The 20034-nt window shown below is 45.6% G+C and overlaps 1 protein-coding gene across 2 annotated transcripts in view; it reads right to left on the bottom strand.

Moving 5' to 3' along the window:
* TMOD1 (tropomodulin 1) overlaps positions 1-20034 on the bottom strand; it is an 87871-nt gene that overhangs the window by 39541 nt on the left and 28296 nt on the right. For both annotated transcript variants that reach the window (XM_045468413.1, XM_045468414.1), the window contains exon 3: positions 6273-6429. In XM_045468413.1, coding sequence (XP_045324369.1) covers positions 6273-6429 — 157 coding nt within the window. The remainder of the gene's footprint in view (positions 1-6272; positions 6430-20034) is intronic.

Genomic DNA, 20034 nt, shown 5'->3' with positions numbered 1-20034 from the left:
CAACTCCAGGCTGGGGTGCAGGTGAGGAGGACGCTGCTCTTTTGGGTAGGTGGTCAGGCCTCACTGAGATGATGGCCTAGGAGCTGGGACCTGACAGAGGGAGGAAAGGAGCCCTGAAAATCAGTTGCAAGACAAGGGTGTCTGCCTTTACCGCTACCGTTCAACATTGCACTGAAGGTTCTCGTCGGAGCAAACAGACAAGAAAAAAAATGGCATCCAGACTGGAAAGGAAGAAGTAACGTTCTCTCTGTAGATAACATGATCTAATACGTAGAAAACCCTAAAGATTAAACAAAACACTGTTGAGGACTAATAAACACTGTTAGGGCTACATTACAGGGTACAAGATCAATGCACACAAATGAGCGGTGTTTCTGCTCAGCGGTGATGAGCAATCTGAAAGGGCATTTAGCAAAACAATTTCACCTACAATAGCATCCAGATGAATAAAATGCTTAGAAATAAATTTAACCAAGGAGCTAAAGGATTTGTGCATGGAATGCCAGAAAACATTGCTGAAAGAAAGGAAAGAAAACCTAAATAAATAGAAAAATATCCCGAGTTCGTGGATTGGGAGACAATATTAAGATGGCAATATTGCCCAAAGCAATCTCCAGATTCAATGCAACCCTTATCAAAATTCCAAAGGCCTTTTTTTATTTTTACAAAAATAGAAAAGCCAATCCTCAAATTCATATGGAATCACAAGATGTCCCAAACATACAAAACAATCTTGAAGGGAACACAGTTGGAGGGCTCAGACTCCCTTATCTCAAAACTTATTGCGAATTTAAACCATGTGGCACTGACAAGGATAGACATGCAAACAACGGGATAGGATTGAGAGTCCAAAAATGAACCCACATACCCATGGCAAATTGATTTCTGACACGGATAACAAGCCCATTCAATGGGGGAAAGAGCAGTTTCTTCCAGAAGTGGTGATGGGGCCGGACATCAGCATGCAAAGGATGAAGCTGTACCCCTATCTCACACCATATACAAAAATGAACTGAAAATGGATCAATGACTCAAATATAATACTTAAAACTATAAAACTCTTAGAGGAAAACATAGGCATAAATCCTCATGACTTTAGACCTTGGTAACATATTCTTAGCTGTGACAACAAAAGAAAAAAATAGATCAACTGGACTTGATCCAAATTTACTACTTTTGTCCATCAAAAGACATTATCAGGGAAGTGAAAAAAATCCTATATTTGATAGCGTCTAGTATCTAGAAGATATTTAAAAAATTTACAATTAACACCAAAAACAACCCAATTTAACCCAAATGACTTAAAGACTTTTCTACAAAGAGGACATGCATATGGCCAAAAAGTACCTGCAAAGATACTTAACATAAATGGTCCTTAGGGAAATGCAGATCAAGTAACGATGAGATACCACTTCACACCCATAAGGACAGCTACAATAAAACCAGAATCAAAAACCAAAATGGAAAATAACAAGTGTTGTCAAGGATCTGTATGTTGCTGGTGGCCGTGTAAAACGGTACAAACATAGAATTACCATGTGATCCAGGAATCCACTCCTAGACATCAATCCAAAAGAACTGAAAACAGGTACTCAAACAATTTTCTGTACAGGAATGTTCATAGTAACTCTAATCACAACAGCCCCAAAGTGGAAACAACCGAAATGTTCATCGGTGGATGAATGGATAAACAAATTGTGTAATATTATTCGGTCAGAAAAGGGAATGAGTGAGTCTCAAAAACAATATGCTGTGTGAAAGAAGCCAGGCACACAAAATCACATATTAATATGATTTGATTCATAGGAAATATCCAGGATAGGTAAATCCATAGAAATAGACAGGTGGTTGCCAGGGGCTGGGGGGAGCAGAGAATGGGGAGTAACTGCTTATTGGGCACAGGGTTTTATTTTGGAGTGATGAAAATGTGTTGGATCTACATAGAGATGGTTGCACAGCATTGTGGGTGTAATAAATGCCACTGAATTGTTCACTTTAAAAAGGTTGATTTGGGGTGGGGGGGGCGCCTGAGTGGCTCAACTGGTTAAGCGTCCAACTTCGGCTCAGGTCATGCTTTCACAGTTCGTGGATTCGAGCCCCGTGTTGGGCTTTGCACTGACAGTGTGGAGCCTGCTTGGGATTCTTTCTCTCTCTCTCTCTCTCTCTCTCTCTCTCTCTCTCTCTCTCTCTTTCTCTCTCTCTCTCTCCCTTCCCCTCCCCTACTCTCTCTGTGTCTCCAAATAAATAAATAAACTTGAAATAAAACCTCAACAGCTTTTTAAAAAAAGGTTAATTTTGGGGGCACCTGGGTAACTCGGTCAGTTCAGTGTCTGACTCTTGATTCCAGCTCAGGTCATGATCTCGTGGTTCATGGGATCAAGCCTGGGTCAACACAGAACCTGCTTGGGATTTTTTCTCTTTTCTCTCTCTACCCCTCCCCTGCTTGTTTGTTCTCTCTCTCACTCTCTCAAAATAAATAAATAAACAAACAAACAAACAAACAAACTTAAAAATATATACAATGCTTAATTTTATGTTATATGAATTTTACCTCAATTTTTAAAAAACCCTGCTCAGTTTGGCTATTGATTGAGAGTCTCCAGTAGGGGGACAAGCAAGAATGGGAGCCAGGGGCTGGTGAGGAGGCTCCTGCCAATAGTCAGGGCCAGAGATGATGGGGACTTGGACCAGGGTTGTAATGGTAGCAGTGGGGAGGGGTGGGAAGTACAGAGAGAAAAGTCCAGAAGAATATTCACTAAAATGGGATCAGTGCCTATTCGCTCAGTAGAGAGAATCACGTTGAGTTACTTTATTGTTTAAATTGTTTATAGCAAAAATCAATTACATATTTGAGCAGAACATATAACAAGGTCATCTGGGGGGAAAATGCATCATAACCTCCACCAGAGGTGGATCTGGAAAAGGGCAAAATATGCAAAGAAAACTAAATAGTTAAAAAGAAAATCTACTGTAAAAATGACAGATGGAATGAGTAGGATCATCATCCAATAAATGTGTAAGACCTGTGGTTTCTCACACCCTGGCAGCAGGTGCCTCCAGAAAGGGCAGTGGCTCTAAGACACAAGAGGGACTTGGACTTCTTCCCTTCCTTCATCTTACTAGTTGGAATGCAGATGTGATGACTGGAACTTCAGCAGCCAGATGGACCATGACCACAAGGACATATTGAAGGGAGGGCAGAATGAAAAACTGGAAAAGGGTCTTGATTGCTAATGCCAGGGAAGATGCCTTGCTAGCCCAGAATGCCTAACCCTGCAGCTAAGCGAAAGAAAAACTTTTATCTAAGTCTTTCTCATTTTATTTTACCTTTTTCCTCAGCAGTCAAATCTAATTCTGCACGGACAACTCAATATAATTCTGCATTAAAGATACCGCGTATGAAGCTCTATTCTGATCCTCATCACTTGAGTAAGAGTGAATGAGAGTCCAGGTTCCTCAGGACTTTGCACCGTTTTATGGCTCCTACCACGTTCTGTTGGGTCTTGTGGAGACTGGGGTGCTGTTTCCCCTCAACCTTGACTGGTTTTAGGCCCGGCGTTGGGTAAATAAATGCTCAGTGAGGGCTGGACACCATGGCCCTAAGTCTGCCTGTTACAGCCAGAAAGTCTCCTTCCCCACACTCTCTACTGAGACCTGCACTTACTCAGCCTACAAAGACTCCAACAATCATCATGTAAATACTTTATGATGATGCTGCTGGTTGTGGTGGTGATGATGATAAATCTCTTAGGCATGTCATTCTATGGAAATAGAATAGATTCTAGGTACCTTCCTTGGGCCAGTGTACTTTTTCCTGAAGGCAATCAGGCTCTGGGAGTCTGGAGAGCTGTTCCTGGCTCCATGCCATTCCAGCATTCCATGGAGGGGCAGCAGGATTGGTTTGCCCAGATTCCCTTCCCCACCCTCCACCCCCACCTCCAATCTCCAGCTCCTTCCCTCAGAGGGAGGTGGGCACGGGGACAATGACTCACCAGCAGTCCACCCAGCTGTGCTGCGGACTCTCACAGCCTCAGTTTCCTTTCTCTTTAAGTTTATTTATTTATTTATTTATTTATTGAGAGAAAGAGAGAGGGAGAAAGAGAGAGAGAGAGAGAGAATGCATGCATGTGAGAACAAGTGAGGGAGGGGCAGAGACCGAGGGGGAGAGAGAGAAGCCCAAGCAGGCTCTGCGCTCTGTGGAGCCCCACATGGAGCTCGAACTCATGAACCATGAGATCATGACCTGAGCTGAAATCAAGAGTCAGACGCTTAACTGACTGAGCCACCCAGGTGCCCAGGTTCTCCATTTTTCAAATGTACAGGTGGGAAAATGGGAGTTTTAAGTCCCCCGCAAATCCTGATATTCTATTATCTTTATTTGCTGCACAGAAATCACTCCTCACAGCACAAGCACCTTGCTTAAAAACCTCTCGTGCCCTCACTCTCAGGGGGGCATACTCGGCCCTTAGGGTCAAGACCTCCTTCCTCTGCCACCCCTCCAGGGTGCCTCAGACCACACAATCCTCTCCACATCCGTAATCCAGATGCCCCTTGGGCTTCCCTGACCTTCCAAGTTTTCCATAAAATCTGGACCGAGCTCCAAGTCCATGTTTGTGATGCCAAAGTCCTCCCCATGATGCTACTTCTGTTGGCTTTTTCATTTGATTATTTATCACACAACAGGGATACAGAGATAAAAGCCACAGACGTGGACCCTTGGCTCATCATGTTTACAACCTTGGGGGTGGGGGGAATGGAAGAGACTGAAAATGAACCATTACACAATTAATTAATTAGAATTAATGCTTTCATTCAACAGATGCTTATTAGGTGCCTACCACATGCTAGTGTTTACTAGGTGTAGACGTAATGATGAACAAAACAGATGCGGCCCTCATACTTGTGCGGCTTATATTCTAAGGAAGTAGCCCACAAGATTCATTGTAATTTATTTGATTTTAACTCATTCATTCAACAACTCTCTGCTGAGCCCTACTGGATACCAGGCCCTGTCCTGGGTGCTGGGGGTACTGGGTGAGCAAAACCAGCCTGAGCCTGAGTGCCTGCCCTCATGGGGCTTATAGCCAGTGGGAGAGACAAGAGACACATGAAGGGAAAATTATAAAATGGAAATTGCTATGAAGGACACACACACACAGGCTCCTGAGATGGAGAGTAACCAAGGGAGGAGCTGAAGGGACTACATGTCCTAAACAAGATGGGCAGGAAAGGCTTCCCTGAAAGAGGAGACAGTATAGTTGAGACCAAAAGGGTAATAATAGCTGGTACTTACACAGCATTTGCTATGGGCCAGGTGCTAAGTGCTTTATATATATCTTAACTCATAACAACTTTGTCAGCTTGGTAATACTATTTTCCGCATTCCCATTTCACAGAGGAGGAAACGGAGGCATGGCAGATTCAAAAATGTACTCAAGCTCACACAGCTAGTAAGTGGTAGTGTCAGGATCGCAACCAGACTACACATAGCTCCAGGCTATTTCTAGGCATTAAGCCTCTTATAAGGGAGGAAGAGCCAGCTATGAAGACAGCATGGAGCCAGACAGCAGGAGCAGCGGTCCAGGCAAAAGGAGTACATGCAAAGGTCCTGAGGTGGAAAAGATCTTGGAATGCGTGAGGAATAGAAGGAGGCCTGTGGGGCAGCAGTGGGGAGAGCGAGGGCAGACACAATATGAGGACAGCAGAACGGTTTGGAGAGCAAAGGGAAGTCCTAAAAGGGTTGGACAGTCAGGGAGTGCCTCTCTGTTCCCCAGTCTTCTAAATGACTTGCCTTAGGATGGGGCAGAGAGTCTTAAAGGGACAGATAAAGGAGGGGATGCAGGTGCCAGAGAAAGGAACACAGCAGAAAGAGCACGGATAGTTAGGGTACAACTAGGTTATCTCATTCCCAATTTGCATAGGACGAGCCTTGCGTAGGCCTTATGCCCAGATATCATGATTAATAGTTTCCTCGTTCATTTTCAAAGGTTCCTAGGTTTGTATGAGAAATGATCAGACACCCTGATTAAAGGGGGTTTAGGGGAAAGCTTTGCTGGGCTGGTAGAGATCACTCTTTCCTCAGTTTACCCAAAACTTCACTACGTCCACACCATGCATTGCTGCTTTTGGTGTTGGTTTTGTGAATTTGGTCCAGGCAGGCATGTGGGCAAGAAGGCCCAGTCACATGTGGCTCAGCAGAGGGCCTGGCACGTAATTGGCACTCAACGATGCGTGGGGAGCGATATATTCATAAGAACAACATTATTCAGTACCTCGCTTTTCCCCTGTGTAGGGGACCAGATCTTCTCGGTCTTTAAACTCCTTTGCTTGCTTTTCCAAGTGATCCAAGAGCTCCTCCCTTTTAAAGGGGCCCGTGGGCGCCTTGGTGGTCTGATCCTTCTGCCTCAGGCCTGCGGGCAGCAGTGCATTCTACAGTGGAGGTTGTGGGGCCGGGGGACATACACAGAGAGAGAGAACGAAAGAGAAAGAGAGTGGTCAGCTGCTGAAGACTTGCATTTCTCCCAAAATTCGTCATTGAACAGTGGGATCTTAGAGCCCAGCAAATCGATCCAGGTCGCTCATTTACACGTGAGGAATCTGACACCCAGGAGGGGCAGGGACTTGCTCAAGGTCACCCTGCAGACGAGGGGCATAGCTAGGCTGGGACTCAGGTCTCTTAATGGTCCAGAGTCTCTAAACCTGCAATGTTTCCGAAGGCAAGGGGGTGAGGAGGCAGCCGACATGGGGCTGAACAGAGAGGGGCTCTCCAAGAGCATCTGTGAGTCTGAGTCTGATTAAGTTGGCATTTGGATGCAGGAGGATCGTTCCAGCTATTGTGTATACAGTGGCTGGGGAAAGAAGCCCGAGGGGCTTGAGTTAGGGCCCTGGATGCAGTATGAGGCGAGAAGCGACAGACTCAATAACCAAGCGGCAGGGGGTGGGGGGAAGGCTCAGCAGGGGTGGGTGAGGCGTGCTTTGGGGCTGTATCCCTGGACGGCCCTCCCCGGCTGCTTTCCACCCTCCTGACAGGCTGTGCTCCTGCCTCTCTGTTAAATATTTTGAATGTCGCCCTTGGAGATGGGTCTCTCAGGAAAGATAGCATCAACCAATCACCGTGTTCCTTCTTCAAACACGGTTAGGCTTCTAGGTGTGGGCTAGAATTAGGGTAGATTTGAGTCACACAGGCTTCGCTCACCTCAGCCCCCAGGACCTTGGAGATTCAAAGAAGTTCAGGGTTGCAAGGGTGCTTAGAGGTTGTCAAGGGCACACACCTTCCCTTCAAGGGGAAACTGAGGCCCGGAGCAAGGAAAGATTTGCCCAAGGAGTTCCAGGGGCAGATCTAGAACAAAAACCAGGGCCCTTCTCTAGATACGGGGGGGAGGAGGGCAGTCTTCATTTCCAAATCATTGCTCTCTCCCCACCCCCTTTCATTTGGGAACGTGGTGAGGGATACCTGGAAGGCAGAGGTGAGGGGAGCCTCACCTCACTTCTTGCCGCACCCCCACAATGGCTAACCTGGAGAGCCATCCACCTCCAATCTCTGTACCATCAAAATGCATAGCTTCAGCCACCTCCACACACGCCAGATCCTTTTGCAAGCCCCGTCTGAGAGGGGATGATACCAGGTTTACGAAGACGGCTGTGTGCCTGGCACACCGAGAGCTAAAGCTTGGGAGGGCAATACTGCCGCTTAACTGCGGTGTGGTTTTTCACAAGATGTTTTCCCACTGTTGACAGCGTGCTCCAGTCAGACACTGGTTGCAAATGGACTCGGGCTGTGAGTCAGCAACAACATCTGGGAGTTGGAGCATGTGATGAGAGGATGGCCAGTAGGTAGAAAATCAAGCCGTGACCGATTTGGGGGTGAACATCAGGAACACAAGAGTGCCATGGACACCCCAGTCTCCCTCAAGCGGTAGTCCTCGGGTACCGTCCACCATGACACGTGGGACGGATGAGGCCCACAGGGGAGGCAGGCTTCCGAGGACACATCCTGGGTGAGCTGTGTGTCTACTCCCTCTCCCCCGCGTTGGGCCACTCATGGCGACTCAAGTGAGAGAGAGAACAGCCCAACTGTCCTGCAAACCTCCATCTGTGATTATCCACAGTGAGCAAAGCAAAGTCTCTGTGACGCGCCTGCACCTCACAGGTGACCCCCATCAGGCTTACGCCCAGGCCTGAGGCAGTGCTGGCTCCAGTTCTTTAGTCTTGGGCAGGTCACCTGATCTCACCCGGCCTCCATTTCTAGGGCTGTAAGATGTGAGTAATGATAGCTGTTCTCTTGGAACTGTTGAGGAAGTTAAATGAGATAATGCATGAGGAGTGCTTAGCTCACTGCCAAGCACTCCCAAAGTACTACTTATAATCAGGTGAAATACATTTTCCCAGGAGACTGGTTACCCAAATACATATGTTGAAATGGAGATGTAGTATCCAAACGTATCTCAAAATTCAGAAAATGAAGATGTACAAATATAAAATGAAGTACGCACTGAAAGCAAGTGTTTTCCCAATGATCCCCACCAAGATGACCTGATAGATTTCTGTCACTGTAAAGGGTTTTGACGGCAGTAAGGTGCTGGGGTACATGCTGACCCCTAAGGGCTCCGTGCTAGGAGAAACCCACCAGGCTGTAACTGAGGGGGAAAGAGTTTGCCAACTCACATTGTTTTGGAATATATCTGATAGAGGCCACTGACTTACTTAAAGTAGGGTCTCTTAACCTTGGCGTAATTCACATTTCGGCCTGGGTGATTCCTTGTCGTGGGAGCTGTCCTATGCACTGTCAACTGTTCACCAGCATCTGTGTCCTCTACCTCATGGATGCCAGTAGCACCTCACTTCCACGATGTGACAGCCACAAATATCTCCAAACATTGCCAGATGTCCCCTGGGTAGCAAAATCACCCCTAATTGAGAACCACTGTTTTCCTCTTTTTTTAAAAAGTTTATTTATTTATTTTTGAGGGAAAGAAAGAGAGCACAAGCCAAAGAGGGACAGAGAAAGAGCGCGAGAGAGAATTCCAAGCAGGCTCCACACTGTTAGCACAGAGCCCGATGTGGGGCTTGATCCCACCAACTGTGAGACCATGACCTGAGCTGAAATAAGAGTTGGACACTTAACCGACTGAGCCACCCAGGTGCCCTGAGAACCACTGTTAAACTGAAGCCCATATCATTGCAATAGGGAAATAAAGATGTTTTTAATGTCCTTTAAAAATACTACTTATATAGCATGTTAAAGTATGGCTTCATTTATTTACATCTTTTCTGAAAGCAGTTGGTTTTTTAAGAAATAAAAACATCAGGGGTGACAGGGTGGTTCAGTCGGTTAAGCATCCAACTCTTGATTTCAGCTTAGGACATGGTCTCACTGTTCATGAGATAGAGCCTCTTATTGGGCTCTGCGCTGACAGCATGGAGCCTGCCTGGGATTCTCTCTCTTCCTCTCTCTCTCTGCCCCTACCCTGCTTGTGCATGTATGTATACACACACACACACACACACACACACACACACACACACTCTCTCTCTCTCTCTCTCTCTCAAAATAAAATAAATAAAAGAAAAGAAACAAAAACATCAAAGGCCTTTTCTCACAATTCTTAGCTTATTGGATTTTAAAAGTAAATATTGAGAATATCAGCCTCTTTAGGAGTTAAAGTTTTTTTCCCCCATTAAATGGTACATTTAATAAAACATAATATGGTATTCAATTAAAACCAAACACAAGTGAAATAAGTCATACAGAGAAAGACAGATACCATATGTTTTCACTCTTATGTCGATCCTGAGAAACTTAACAGAAGACCATGGGGGAGGGGAAGAGGAAAAAAAAAAAAAAAAGAGAGGGAAGGAGGCAAACCATGAGAGACTCTTAAAAACTGAGAATAAACTGAGGGTTGATAGGGGGTAGGAGGGAGGGGAGAGTGGGCGATGGGCATTGAGGAGGACACCTGTTGGGATGAGAACTGGGTATGGAAACCAATTTGACAATAAATTTCATATTAAAAAAAAAAGAAAGCTAAATGGAAAAAAAACCCAAAAAACCAAACATAGTTGCATATTTTAAAACTCCTGGTTATTTCTCATTTTAACTTGTTTTCAGAAATTGGCATGTGACCTCACATGATATACTAAACTTAAGTCCAAATGGATCAAAGATCTAAATGTAAGAGCTAAGACCATAAATTTTTTAGAAGAAAACAGGCATAAATCTCTGTGACTCTGGATTAGGCAATGGTTTCTTGGATATGTTCCTAAAACAATAAACAACAAAAGAAAAAAGTCGATAAATTGGCTTCATCAAAATAAAAAATGTTCATGTTTCAAAGGAGACTATCAAGGATATGAAAAGACAACCCACTGGGAGAAAAGTTTTACAAGTCATCTATCTGATGAGGGTCTAGTATCCGGAATACGTAAAGATCTCTTACAACTCAAAATATAAGACAAATAAACCAATTTTAAAATGGGCAAATGATCTGAATAGACATTTCTCCAAGAGAGACACAAAAACGGCCAATACACATAAAAAAGATGCTCAACCCTATTAGCCATCAGGGAAATGCAAATGAAGCCCAGAATGATACACTACTTCAGACCCACCAGAATGATTATAATAAAAAAGACAGGGGCAGGGGCGCCTGGGTGGCGCAGTCGGTTGGGCGTCCGACTTCAGCCAGGTCACGATCTCGCGGTCCGGGAGTTCGAGCCCCGCGTCAGGCTCTGGGCTGATGGCTCAGAGCCTGGAGCCTGTTTCCGATTCTGTGTCTCCCTCTCTCTCTGCCCCTCCCCCATTCATGCTCTGTCTCTCTCTGTCCCAAAAATAAATAAACGTTGAAAAAAAAAAAATTAAAAAAAAAAAAAAAAAAAAAAAAAGACAGGGGCACCTGGGTGGCTCAGTCGTTTAAGCTAAGTTTCTGACTTTGGCTCAGGTCATGATCTCGTGGTTCACGAGTTTGAGTCCCGCGTCAGCCTCTGTGCTGACAGCTCAGAGCCTGGAGCCTGCTTCGGATTCTGTGTCTCCCCCTCTCTGCCCCTCCCCTACTCATGCTCTCTCTCTGTCTCTTGATAATAAATGTTAAAAAAATAAAATAAAAGACAGATAATCACAAGTGTTGGTGAGGATGTGGTGAGAGTGACACCCTCATGCACTGCTAGTGGGAATGCAAAATGGTGTGGCCACTTTGGAAAACAGTCTGGCAGTTTCTCAAAAGCTTACACATAGTTACCATATAGTGCAACAATCCCACTCTAGGTAAATACCCAAGAGAAATGAAAGCAGATGTCCATACAAAAACTTATAAATGAACTTCATATATTATTCAGAATAGCCAAGAAGTTGAAACAACTCAAATGTCCATCAAGTGATGAATGGATAAGCAGAATGCAGTACACCCACATGACAATACTATTTGGTGATAAAACAAAACAAAACAAAACAAAACAAAACAAAACAAAACAAAAAAAACATAGTACTGACATATGCCACCACATAGACGAAACCTTGAAAACGTGATGCTAAGTGGAAGAAGCCAGTCACAATGGACCACAGTACCTGAATCCATTTATATGAAGTGTCCAGAATAGTCAAATCTATAGACACAGGAAGTAGATTAGGGGTTGCCTCAAGCTGGGGAGGCTGGAGAGAAATAAATAGGGAGTGAGAGCTAATGGGCGTGGGTTTATTAGGTTATGAAATTGTTCTAAAATTGATTGTGGTGATGTTTGTATAATTCTGTGAATACACTAAAAAACACTGATTTGTACATTTCAAATGGGAGAATTTTATAGCATGTGAATTATATCTCAAATAAAGCTGTTATTTATAAATGGCATATGTTATCTAGGGAAAAATTAGAAAAGTGGCTAATGCAGTAGCTAACTAAATGGTCAGGGACCATCAAGGGCAGAAGGCTCTTCGTGTGCCAGTGGTCAGCAGTGATGCTGAGACTGGCCAGGCTGGAGCTGGCCAAATTTAAAATGGTGTCCTGTTTGATGATGTGATAAGCCTCACCAGGTAAATTAGTCATTGAGAAGTTAAATGGGTAAGAAAATACTGCCTTGGATGTCTCAGGACTCTTAAAACCTAAAACTGAGTCTCAGACCCAAGCTATCCAATAGGGAAGGTAAATACTACAACCATTTTCTTGGTGGCTCTGACTAGGAGAGTTATTTTGTGAACAGGTATATGTAGAGATGTATCTTTCATTCTTGTATTGCTTCTTCATTCAATAAATATCTGTGGGTATTATGTATCCAGGTTGCTAACAGGCAGGGACAGGACCCCGCAAAGAGATATCTAGTTTGGAGCAACTGGGGAGGGGGCAGGTAAATGGGGGAGGTGAATTGAGAGGAAAGTCTCAACTCCTGCATGTATGGAAAACTCTGCATTGCTTTGGTTTTCAAGTTAATCAAGATCCTAAAAGGAGGTCTATTTCACTGAATAGCAGAGAACGTCTATCACTCGCCTCCACATTACCTGTTAAGGTTGTATACTTCCACACTGCCCGCAGTAACTGGAACCTCTAACCTTGAAAGAATTTGTCTCGTTCTCCTCATCTTAAAGTGTGTACAGGGTTAATCTGCTGGGCAGGTCCTTCTTTGTAGTAACTTCAAAGGGAAGCATCAGTGTGGCTTCTCCAGGGCAGTGATCAATTAATTCTGCATTAGGGGAATAGGTATTTACATGCACACACCACACATGTATCTCCACTCCAAAGACAGGTTGGTTAGGGATGAGATTTTCTTTGGGAGACAACCTTGTTAGGTAGGACTCAAATCATGTCTTCATGTCCTTACACTTGGAAATGTACTCCTATGAGGAGGGCGGCTCTCTGATCTTAGGCTAAAATTACATCTGGTAGTTGCTTGTGGGGTGATGGGGTCTGTGGCACACTACAGTGCCTCTACACGACTCAACTCCAGAGAATTATTGCCATGTAAGAATATGGGTGACACCATTATATCTGCTCATCTTTATGTGGAAGCTCTTGGTTTTTAAATATTGGCACAAAATCCAAATATTTTAAAAACCATGTTCAGGTCAAATAAAACACATCTGCAGTCCAGACCAAGTCCGTGGGCTACCGCATTTTGCCATGTCTGACCTAAGGTTCCCATCAGACTAGAATTCAGTGTAGAGAAGGTCAAGATATTCATTCATTTATTTGACAAATATTTACTTGAGTGTCTTGCCCATGTCAGGCTCTGGGCTAGAGGAAGAAAGAAGTGTGTGTGTGTGTGTGTGTGTGTGTGTGTGTGTGTGTGTGTGTGAGTTTTAAATTTAGTGGTTTAAAATTTTTTAAAAACACATGAAAAGTTTAATATGTTTTTGGAAAAATCACAAGGGAAAAAAATTAGGCAATCTCTTTCGGTGTTTCCCTACTCTTGGGTTTTTAAATGGTGACTTCCTTCTAAATGTTGTAAAATTAAAACTCGGATGTGCAGCTTGACAGGTTAACATCTTAATTTAACTTTCACACCCACACTCTGGGGTCCAGTTGTCACAGGACAATGGAAACTTTGCTGTATCCTTAAATGTGCTGTTAGGAGCTCTAACACCCTGCCAACAGGTGCCCGTAAGACCACATATCAAATATCTGCACAATTATCATTGCTATAGATAGTTAGAGCTACGTCAGAAGCCATTCCAGCCAGGACCACTGTGGGCTTGTTGAGACGTGCACACATGTACAACGTGCAGGCAACACAGGCACACAACACACACACACACACACACACACACACACACACACTACGTATTGAAAGGATCGTGGATTTCTGGCAGCTCAGTGCTGCAAAGCTCTAAGAGAGACTCTGGGCCAATTCTTTCATTTCCACTGAGGACACTGAGGCACAGAAAAAGCCAGGAAGCCTGAGTTCATATACGGATGACACTGTATTAGCATACCCAAGAATCAGTATGACTATTTCCAGACTGGTGACTAATCATACATAAATTGTCCCCTAATCTGATTCTTCACGGCAACAAAAAAACAAGCAGTTTTATCACTTTTCTTAAATAAATCAGCTTGTATCTAAAGACAAGGGAATGTTAAAGGTGCCCCACCTTTAACTCCAGCTCCAGGAGACCTGGATTCCTGTTCTGTGACTGAACCACAATACGACTCCTCAAAAGAGGACAGGTCATGTGGTACAATCTCTGCTGCATACTGGAAGCAGCCGGCTGAGGGTCAGGGAGGGGAAGGGCCTAGCTTAAGGTCATATGCTGGACTGACAGCCTAAGACTCTTGACTTCCAAGCCACAGAAAATGTTCCATCCCACCTGACAGCCTTCCTCTAGGAACAGATCCCGGAAACCAGATGTGGTGCCATATGAGAACCAGTTTTCCTCTCCAAGTGTTAGAAAGCCAGAGCTCACCTCCTTATCAAACTAGTCTCGGTTTGCAGATGGAGAAACTGAGGCCCAGAAGCATGGAGTTACAGTCCTGGGGGAAGAGTGAAACCCGGGAGGCTGAACTTTGCAAAATGCCTACTGACTTCTCTCCTCCACCCCATTTTAAACGACCTAACCCTGTCCTAGACGGCCCCTCTCCCTCCCCTTCCACCACATCTGCAAGACCAACATTTTATAGGCCAGTCACCCAATTAGAAGGTATCTGGCCACAGAATATCTTTTTAACTGGACTCGAGGACTTTTATTTTCCAGTTATCTCCCAGGTATGTTTCCCCTTGTATAAAATGAGGCCCTCTAGCTCCTCATCCAGGGCCTGCATGATATAGAGCACTCTGCCTCTGCATTCCTGACCAGTGACTTCTAGATCCCACTAGAAATCATTCAGTGGGGCTTCAACAGAGCTCTCTTGTCTGGTGGGGGGGGGCGGGGGGAGGACTTAACCTGAGAGTGTAGGAGGGTGCCACAACACTCATATCCCAGGCATGGAGGGGACAGGCAGGGTCCAAACCTATAAGTGCCCCCCCCCCCTTCTTCGAACATATTCCCACTCCAACACACTCTGGGCATTTTCCCCCTTCTCTTGCTCTCCAGAAAGATCCAGGCCTTTGGCTCCGCTGCCTTGACCTTGCTACGGGACCGGTGAAACCCAATAGTTGCTACTTCCCCCAGTTAACTTTTTAGGGCATTAGTGCTGACATTCAAAAGCACATTTGTGGCCAAGTCCATTTGTGGTGGGGCTTATTGTCCTAACAGCACACTTATCTCACTCTGGTGTTCATGGCACAAGGTGGGCCAAACCTTCCCTTCCCCCATGTTCTGATCCTCCTTTTCTGCCTCACATTCAAGAAAAATCTTCCACGTTCCCTGCTGTGCTGGGCCCTGGGCATCCTGAGACAATGAATGCGTGACTCTGCTCCACTGGGGCCCATAGCTAGAGGGGAGACACATGTCCATGTGTGAGCAATTGCACTCAGCTTCTTGGAGGAGGTGGTTCCTGAGCTCAGTGAGTCCCAATGGACCAGGCAGGAAAAAGCCAGGTGAGGAGGACAGAGGAGAGGGTCTTACAGGGGACAGAAAGCACATTACAGATGAGGGTGTGGCGGGACGAGGGGGAGTGGCCTGCTAGGGGAAGGAGTCTGGGTGAGTCTGAAGCTGCAGCATTCTGAAGTGTCTGCATCCTGTGCAGACCATCCTCCATCAAGCTGTCATGCCTCCAAGTGGGACCATCAGAGCTGCCTCCTGGCTGGCTTCCCTGCCTCACGCCTCTCCCTCTCCTTTCCCCTCCCGCCAGCCAGACAACCCCCCCCCAACATCAACGTCTGTGTCATTCCTCAGTACTCTCACAAATGCTCAGTGTCTCCACTAACCTCCAGAATCACCAACAAATTCATCAGCCAGGTACAGAGAACTTCTCATGATTTGACCCCAACACACTCCTGTCCTCAAGCGTTCCCTGTTCCAGCCTCTCTGGGCTGCTCCACATTCCACGGCCGCGCCCTGCTCTCACATCACCATGCCTGTGCTCAGGCTATGCCCTCTGCCTGGCATTCCCCTCCACCTACGCCCCTGAATTTGTCTTTTAAAGCCCTTCCCTCGGGCACCCTGCTCGGCCTTTGCAGTGCTCCCCACATCGATCCGGTAATTCTCTGTCCAAACTCTCCTAGGCTTCCTGCCAGTGCTTATGCAATGCTCATCGTATCTGTCTTGGAGCACATCTATGCTGGATCTCTCCCTGAGGAGACAGAGTGCCCCTCAGGGGCCAGCTGCGATGTATATTTGTCCTCTCTGCATCCCCAACACCAAGCACTGTGCGCTAAGAAAATGTACTCTGAATAGTCCAGAGTCAGACAACACTCTGCTCCAGCTCGGGAACGATGGTATCGCCCATACACCCTTCGGGTCAACATCACACCTGCTGCCCCAAGCAGGTTGGGGGTAGGGGGATACATGAGAGGTGCTAGGGTGGGGGTGTCCAGGATGGGGTTCACCCACTGACGGGGATTTTGGGAAATGCCAAACTGCCCTTTTTGTGATGTTTTCTTTAAGGGCCTGGATTTGGTTAATTTCCTGCCAACTTTTTTTTTTTTTTAAATGTTTATTTATTTTTGAGAGAGACAGAGACAGAATGTGAGTGGGTTGGGACAGAGAGAGAGGGAGACACAGAATCTGAAACAGGCTCCAGGCTCTGAGCTGTCAGCACAGAGCCCGACGCGGGGCTCAAACTCACAAGCTGCGAGATCATGACCTGAGCTGAAGTCGGATGCTCAACCGACTGAGCCACCCAGGCGCCCCAATTTCCTGCCAACTTTTCTCACTCTGCCTCAGAGCCTTAGGCAGAGCAGGACATTAGGCCATCAAACTGGCAAACTCACAGTGACAGACTCCAAACAGTACCCAATATCATGTCTCCCCTTCTTTGGTAATAAAAGCACTCTACTCCTACAGCTGAGCAGAAAGCCACTCGGATTAAAGACGACTTTTCCCAGGCCCCCTTGCAGGTAGGTTGATCCACAGAACTCAGCCCTGGTCCATGAGAAGGGTCTAACGGTGATTTCCAGTAACCTTCCTTAAAAGGCACTTACATAACGGCTTTTCTCCTTTCCTTTTTCTCCCCCTCCCCTCTATTCCAATGCCTTATGTGCAGCTATCACGGCCACCACCCCGGACCCTGAGGATGAAGACTACACCCCAGGGATGGCCAGAGACGAGCTGGATGGAATCTGGGACGCTGGGAAGTTTGGGGAGCTGAGCTCCCTACCAGCCCTAAACTGCCCACTTCTGGACTTGTACTTGAGGGGTGAATAAACCACTGCTCAAGTAGTGTTATTTTGAGTCTCTCATACTCGTAGCCAAACTGCATCCTACCTGACAACCTAGGTTCTCATCCCAGGGCTGTGAGGCCACAAGAAGTGTGATGGTGCTCTCTGGCTTTGGATCCTCCATCTCTAAAATGAATTTCAAAAGCCCTATTAGTGTCATACTGCAGAATAAAGGTGTGAACTCCACACAGATAGAACTTATTGCCAGGGAGTTTTATCATCATAGGGCATAATTGTTCATTTCCATTCAACCGAACAGGTACCGCATTATGGGGACACTCAGGATATCTGCATTTGATTGTGCAAGTTGTGCACTGCACAACTCCAAGGACGTTATCTGCTTTCTGGTTTATGTGAACGTCTCCTGCAATGCACAACTTACACATCTGTACCTGGCTGTCCTATATCTGGTGGTACAATGTGGCTTCAAATTTAGGAAACCTAGATTCTAGTGGGCAAATCATATATTCAGTTTCGACAAACATTTGTCAAGCAGGTACTATGTGCCAGGTACTGGGTTAGGTGCTTTTCGTATACCTAACCATATTTATATATATTTGTGTGTGTGTGTGTGTGTGTGTGTGTGTGTGTGTGTGTGTGTATAAACAGAAACAAAAGCCTGTCATATGAAACAGAGCCTGAGTTGCAAACTAGGAGGCCTATAGTCCAAACAAATGCCAAAACTTGGGCTGGTTTGGTCTGTGCATTTAAATGTGGTATCAACATTTTAAAAAGAGGGAACTTGCACGTAAAAATTCAGATATCCACCATTTCTTGAAAAATTAAATGATCTGGCCATGTTGGGCTTTCCCTTCCACATTGGCAACAACTGGTGGAGCTGAATGGCAAGTGCCCTTTAGTCAAACACAAAATGTCCTGTTTGCTTCTGTCCCCACTACCCCCTACTGTCACTGACACAGGTCAAGAATCAGTTACCATTCATCACGGACTGTGTTGTTACTTATATTTCTGGAAGGTTAAGTGGCAAGTGAAAACTTTCTTCTGTCCACATCTCTTTCAAGAGTGGAAAAGTGGGGGCGCCTAGGTGGCTCAGTCAGTTAAGTGTGCGACTCTTGATTTCAGCTTAGATCATGGTCGTGCAGCTCTTGAAATTGAGTCCCACATTGGGTTCTGTGCTGATAGCACAGAGCCGGCTTGGGATTCTCTCTCTCTCTCTCTCTCTCTCTCTCTCTCTCTGCCCCTAGCCTGCTTGCTCTTTCTCTCTCAAAAATAAATAAATAAACATTAAAAATAAGAGTGGAAAAGTAAAAGATGAACCAGGATGGAAAAAGTAAAGATGAACCATGTGCCTCAAGAAATTGGTGTATCTCCCTCCCTTCATGTCTATTACCTATCTGATGTTGTGGGTGCTTGTTTTGCTGCCTCTCAAGCAGACAGTGTTCACAGAGTGGGAGAGATGGGGAAGAGACTAGAAGGCAGGGTTTAAACTTTATCTACTGTGATTTTTTTCTTTTTAAGGGTGATCTGAATAAAATAAGGTAAAATTTTTACTTTTGTTAAATGCAGATGATGGGAGCATAGGTATTGTCTGTACCTTCCTATGGGTTTTGAATGTTTCCCATTAAAAATGTCAAAAGAAAACTGCTCAGTGTCCTCAGTGTGGGGCAGGTGCAGTGCTGGGGGCTTGGTGGGAGGGCAGGGCGGGTTGGGAGAAATGGGAGGGTTTTGAACTGAGGAGTGAAGGGCTTCAGGACCACCAGGTCTCCTAGCAAAGAAGCAGGAGAAGAGGGACCAAGGAGAGAGGAGGGCTCTTCGGAGAGGCTAGAGAGGGGTGTGGGGAGCTAGTCATGGGGCCAGAAGACAGAGCTTAGGGTGGGGACACACTGACACCTGGCCTCACTCACCCTCCCCCTGCCAGGCCCATCCTTGGTTCTGTGCATGGCCGGCAGTGTTTCTAAGGATGTGTGCCTATTTTTAGAGCAGAGATTTATTTCTTTCCATTTCAACTGTTTACTTCTGTCCTGGGCTTGCAATTCTGCTGGTTTGTGTTACAAGGGAGAACCATAGCCCTGTGGACCAAACTTGGCTGCTTCCTGCATGGCCAAGAGTGTCCTCTGGCTTACTGGGTGCCATTTGGGGCATGAGTAGGGAGGATTTTATGATTTTGTGGAGTCTGATGGGAAGTAGAGTGATGTGACAGGAAGTCCCAAGTTCTCATCCTAGGTCTGTGGCTGACTTGCTGTGTGACCTTGAATAAGACCTTTGTCCTCTTTGGGCTTCGGGGGTTTTGTTGTTGTTTTTTCATCATTAAAATGTCAATATTACCACTTACCTCATAGGGTTGGTATGAGGAACCATACCAACCTCATATCAGTGAAATGCATAAAGCACCAAGTGAATGAATGACACGTGTCCGGGAGGGACGCCATGAATGTGGGTTTCTTTCCCTGCATCATGTACCTTTATGCAAGGGGCGGGGGAGGGAGGGTTAGAGGGTTTCTAAGGGTCCTTCCAGCTCTGAGATTCCGCAGTTCGAAGTTTTCTCTTTCATCATTTCTTCCTGCAGTTCATGGCCCCTTGTTCGCAGAGCTCTTGATGCATATTGTGGACTAAGAGAAAGAGGTCTGCCTGAACTTGGCCTGTAGGCTACCAGTTGTGTGATTCTGGGCATCTATTTCTCTTCGTAGGATGGTTTCAACCCCAACCTTGAAGGACCAATCTCACAGGATCCTTGTAGCAATTTTATGAGATGATGCCCATAAAACACTTAGCACAGTGCCTGGCATGTAAAGAAGATCTCGCCTCAACAAAGAAAATAGCTATTATTACCAT

This window comes from Leopardus geoffroyi, chromosome D4 (genome assembly GCF_018350155.1).
Source record: "Leopardus geoffroyi isolate Oge1 chromosome D4, O.geoffroyi_Oge1_pat1.0, whole genome shotgun sequence".
NCBI classification, from domain to species: domain Eukaryota; kingdom Metazoa; phylum Chordata; class Mammalia; order Carnivora; family Felidae; genus Leopardus; species Leopardus geoffroyi.
This window is presented reverse-complemented; position numbering and strand designations above follow the sequence as displayed.